Source organism: Pteropus vampyrus, unplaced genomic scaffold, assembly GCF_000151845.1.
Source record: "Pteropus vampyrus isolate Shadow unplaced genomic scaffold, Pvam_2.0 Scaffold312, whole genome shotgun sequence".
NCBI lineage: Eukaryota > Metazoa > Chordata > Mammalia > Chiroptera > Pteropodidae > Pteropus > Pteropus vampyrus.
Genome location: NW_011889093.1, coordinates 240,048 through 245,386, shown reverse-complemented (window position 1 = coordinate 245,386; position 5,339 = coordinate 240,048). Strand labels below are relative to the sequence as shown.

Genomic DNA, 5,339 nt, shown 5'->3' with positions numbered 1-5,339 from the left:
GGAGGCTGCTGCGGAGCGCTGCCCCCGGTACGGTCGCCCTAATCACGGCGCCTGGCACGGCTGCCCGAGTCCCCAGCCTCGAGGCGTTTTGGGGACCCGGGGCCTCTGCTCCTCGGCTTCGTCGTCCGCAGGGAGTGGCCTCCGTCAGAAAGCTGTTGTCTTTACCCCAAGTGAGAGTCCAGCACGCAGGGCAGAGAGCCTTGGTGCCGCCTGGTGCCCAAGACCGTCCCGTGAATGTCAGTAGGATTAGCTGTATTGAAAAGCGGTGTGTCCACGACCCCCTGCAAAGCAGGGGTTTTGTCTGGTTTCTCGGTTCTTGTCAGAAAGAGAGCCAGGCTGGACCCTGCCCAGTGCGGCGATGCAGCCTCGCTGGGGACGGCGACCCTGAGCCGCAGTTGCCTGTCGTCCCAGAGGCCACCAGCTGATGGCGGGAGGGGCACCCCGGCATCGGCTCATGTGTCTCGCCAGGGGGAGGGCGTGAGAGGGACGCACGGCAGTCACTTCTGATTGGTGACTGGGAACTTTGTGCTAAGTGAGAAGCGTCCACTTCCAAACGAGGTGCGGTTAAATGTTTTCCGTTGTGTTAATGCATTCTCACCCTAACGTCCGTTGATTTAAACCGGCTCCCGGAATAATAATAGTTGGCATCGAATACTTATCATGAGCTCGGAGCCATTTTTGCTTGTGCGAAGTGCTGTCGTCATCTAAAACCGACTGTATGTGTCACATGTCACCCTCCAGCACCCGTGGACAAGGCTGCAGGGCGGTCGGTCCCGTTGGGCGGGAATAAGGCACCCGCAGCTCGGGCACACCTTTGATCAGGTGGCAAGGACCCCCCCGCACCCCCACTCCACAGAGCGTGGGCAGTTACCAAGGAGCTGCTTCCGGAAGCTCTTGCAGGTGGCTGGTTTCCACCCGTTTGTGTGCTTGCTGGAGGCCGCTCAGGCCCGAGAGCCCAGCGTCCCACCGCTGCAGGCGCAGAAGCGGCAGCTGACGCGTCGCAGAGCGTGGGGCGCGTCCCCAGCACCCGGGGGTGTGAGCGCTGTGCGAGCTCGCGTGGGCGCTGCTTGTGCGAGCTCGGGCTTCCTCGCTGAGCTGAGGGAACCCGTGCTGTCGCGTTTCTCGCGAGGGAACCCGTGCTGTCGCGTTTCTCGCGAGGGAACCTGTGCTGTTGCGTTTCTTGCCCACGCGGCTGGCGCCTGCGTCGATCAGCCGCCGGCCGTTCCGCGGGCGGTGTGGCCTCCATCAGACCGGGGCGGGTGGCTCGGCCGCACGGGGACGCCCCGCCCGCGGAGTGGGGTGGCGGAGCAGCGCGGGGCTGGACGTCCCCCCAGCCTCGGTTTCCCCATCTCCACCTCAGCAGTGGTTATTTTCACGCTATGAGAATGAAGAATGCAAAAACGATTTATAAAACTTGAGTCTTCAATAAAATATAAGGAGCGTCCTCAATAATGACGTTCTTCTCGAGGACGGATGGCCGTGCATTTGCAGACGTTGGGTTAGGCTGTCTTGTCGTGGGGGCATGCAAGCCACAACAGTGAGCAGGGCTGAAGTGGCCCAGGCCTCAGGCGTGTCCTCAGGTGTAACTGGTGACTCTGCCTTTCTGTGGCCAGTTACGTAGAAATGGCCACTGGGCCTCGCCAGCGGACTCCCGGCTGCAAAGCACCGGCCTGGGCAGGATGCTCCGTGCCAGGTGGGGGGGTCTGTGGGTGCCGGGGCGACGGCATGCTCCCTCTCGGCCGCACAGTAGAAGGCAGTGGAGACCCAGAGGGACGGTGACGTGTGCCCTTTGGTGTCTGCGCTGTGTCCACCGGGCCTCGTTCTGAGCATGGAGGTTTAAATTGTGGCCTGTGTTGCAAATGAGCAAGTTTATCTTTCTACTTTGTGAAAGAAACAGCCCCGGGCGCGTGAACGTGCTGCGCTGGCAGGGAGCCCGTGCGACCCTCGTGCCGCACTGGACTCGGGCGCTTCTCAGTGGCACGTTCTCACGCCCTCCGGCAGGAAGCACGAGTGGGAGAAGCACGGCACCTGCGCCGCCCAGCTGGACGCCCTCAACTCCCAGAAGAAGTACTTCGGCAAAGGCCTGGACCTGTACAAGGGGCTCGCCCTCAACAGGTAGGCGGCCCGCGCCCGGCCCCCTTTAGAGAAGCCTTGAGTGCTTCTCTAAAGACCGACCACCTCTCGCCTCTGAATCTTCGCTCTGTGGTCCTTGGACAAGCAGGGGGAGGTGGCGGGCGAGGGTCCTCGGGGTCCCAGAAAGTGCCTGGCCCCGCGGGACCCTGCCATTGCAGTGCAGCCCAGTCGGATGCAAGCCACATGGGCGATTTTTAATTTTCTAGAATTTTCGAGTGGCCTCGTGAAAAAGAGCAAAAAGGAACAGGTTAACTTTATAATATATTTCGTTTAATACAATATTATCTAAAATACTATCACTGCAACTTATGATGAACATAAACATTCGAGAAGTCTTGCATTTGGAGCACAGAGTCTTTGAAATCTGGCATGTGCCCCCCATGGACAGAGAGGGCAGTCAGGGGCAAGTCTGTTTCGGGGCTCAGCCCGCCCCCCCTTGCTGCAGAGCCCCACAGCACAGAGCCCAAGGCCGTGGTATGCAGGCCTGAGAGGCCGCCTTGCCAACATGACACTCGTCAGAAATCATGGCGGAGAGGTGCCCTGGTCAGGCTCGCTGTCCTCAGGCCAGCTCAGTGTGTCCGGTGGCGTCGGCCTGGGGCATCAGCCCAGGTCTCTGCCCGCACCGGCTCTGCGTGGTCGTAACCCGGATGGCCCAGGGGGGCGAGATGGGGCCAGAGCATTGGTGCGGAGTCCAGAATGCAGCTAGCTGGTCGCACCGGGCTCCGATAGCATGCGTAGAGCAGGTTAAACGTGCGAGCTCTGGCCCGCGCTTCCAGGCCGAAGGGGATACATGTGTTCAAAGACCTGGCCAGGTGAGCTTTCCCGGGATAAGCCTGGACCCCCAAATCAAACGTCCTCTGGAAGGGGCGTGGCGGACGAGTGGTGACGAGGGGCTGAGCGTCCCAGTTGCTCCAGTCCCAGGACCCTCTGGAGAGGACAGACCCCGGGGGGCGGGGAGAGAACCAGGTCAGTGGGCCCTGCGGCTGGGGGACTTAGCTGCAGCCACTTATTTGCTGTTCTTGGTGACAGACTTATTGCCCAAAGCGCAGGAAGAAGCACTTACTGTTAAGAGCATCTCAATTTTTACTCAGAAATGTGGTGTTTGAAAAGCACAAGAGAGGAAAATGGACCATCATTAAACAGCTGGTTTTTTGCTTTAAATTTCAGCATGCTGGAAAAATTCGGGATAATCCCATCTGGCAATTACTATCAAGTAAGTGTCACTTACAGCTTCTTGCCGAATGCGTCTCCACTGACGGAGGGTCACTTGGCGATATTGACGTGTCCCTTCAGCCTGTGAGCTGCCCTTGGATTTTAAAGTGGCCCAGACAAGCTCCCTTCCTAATTGACTGTTATGTGTCTAAAGAGATTTTGTTTAAATTTTGTTTTCCTGGGCATTGGGGTGTGAACTGGCTGCCACAGCAATGATTTTGAAGCACAGAGTGTGTTCCAAGTTCAGACAGGGCAGGTGGGGGAAGCGGTTTGGAAAGCGTTCATTTCGTTTGAGGAAGAACCTCGAAGTTTGTTTTTGTTTTTAGGATGAAACGGCGATTTTTGCTTTTATGCTAGAACTGCAGAAACTTAAGTGTGGTCAGATCACGTGGGCTGCCAGGCACACACACAGGGCAGTCGTTTCCGGCTCAGGGCGGCCTGCTCTTCACATAGGTCGTGTCTGGTCTCAGCCGTGCCCACCCCGGTAGCCGTCCCGCAGGGCCTGAGACGTCCGCTGCCCGCCTTGCCTGGAGCAGTGTGCTGACTCTCGCTTTAGGGAAGCGTAGGGATCTTTGGAGGTCGTTTTTATATTTATCATAGGCATGGATGAGAAAAACGTTTAAAGCCACTGACAGTGGCTGTGGCTCCGGCATCGTGGCTGGGTGCTGAGGCGCCGTTTGGTGTCCCGACCGTGTGTGCGACACATCATGCACTTCGGCCGGCACTGTGGCGCCTGCGCTCAGCTGTGCAGCCAGTGTCTGGTCGACCTGTGTCCCTGCCTCCACGGAGAGGGGGCTGGGGGAGTGACCTTGGGGACAGAGCATCAGCTGTCCTTTGACCACCCTTCCAGGAAGCTGTGAGAGTGTGTCTGAGCCCTTTTGCCTTCATCTGGGGTCACATTCAAGTAGGTGAGGATGTGTGTCATACTCCTACTCAGGATGTGACGTTCAGAGGGCCGATTTCAGTGCTAATAAACGCCACAGTGACAGCAAGCATTCTCGAGCCCCTCTGTGCCACAGCACTTTGTTACGTGTCAGATCCGGTGAGAGGCAGAGCTCAGCCTGCAGTAGTCCTGGCCTGTGACGGCTGGGTGGCGCCGTCAGCGGGTTCTCCGCCTTCGCCCCCAGTGTCCAGGCTCTGGGTGTAGATGGGGGAGCAGGGCAGAGGCTGGGAAGTGTGACGGCGTCTGCTGCGTGGAGGCCGCGTCCTTTTTGGGTGGGGACAGGGCTTGTTTTCAGCCTCTCCTGTCCTGTCTTTGAGCCCAGGTGGCTCTCAGCGAGGACATGACCCTGTCGTCAGGCACATGTGTTCGCAAGAACGTAAACCAGTGTTGTGCCTGAGCAGACGGCTCTTAGATGGTTCTCTGTTGAAGTTTCATTTCTGATGCACCTCATTGAATTTCAGATTGCAGATATCAAAGACGCCCTTGCCAACGTGTATGGAGTTATTCCTAAAATCCAGTGCCTCCCTCCGAAGCAGGTCAGATGTGCTGTTCTGTTGTCCTGTCTGTGCTTATTAAGAAGACAAGTGCCACTTTGCTGGCAGCTTTGTGCTCGCCGTGGAGTTCCCAGGGGCAGGTGTGTGTGTGTGTGTCTGCATGTGGGCATGTGTGTGAATGCGCGTGTATGCATACAGGCGTGTGTTGGAAGTGTATGTGCATGTGAGTGTGTGCGTGTGTCGTGTGTATACAAGAACGTGCTGGGGTGCACTGTGTATGTTCATGTGGGTGTGTGTATGCACATGTGTGTGTGCATTTGCATGTAGGCATGCACTGAGGTGTGTGTATACATGTGCATTTGCATACAGGCATGTGCTGAGGTGTGCATATGTGCACGTGTGCGTATATACGGGCATGCCTTACGTGTGTGCAATGGTATGTGCGCGTGTTCACGTGCATTTGCATATAGGCATGCACAAGGGTACACGTGTGTGCACGTGTGCATTTGCATACAAGCATGGCTGGCATGTGTGTGCATATGTGTGAACATATGGGT

General features: G+C 57.5%; 1 protein-coding gene across 1 annotated transcript in view; it reads left to right on the top strand.

The window, feature by feature from the left end:
• RNASET2 (ribonuclease T2) overlaps nt 1-5,339 on the top strand; it is a 17,199-nt gene that overhangs the window by 10,226 nt on the left and 1,634 nt on the right. Inside the window, exons 6-9 of the mRNA XM_011377466.2 lie at nt 1,101-1,123; nt 2,001-2,115; nt 3,301-3,346; nt 4,750-4,824. Coding sequence (XP_011375768.1) covers nt 1,101-1,123; nt 2,001-2,115; nt 3,301-3,346; nt 4,750-4,824 — 259 coding nt within the window. The remainder of the gene's footprint in view (nt 1-1,100; nt 1,124-2,000; nt 2,116-3,300; nt 3,347-4,749; nt 4,825-5,339) is intronic.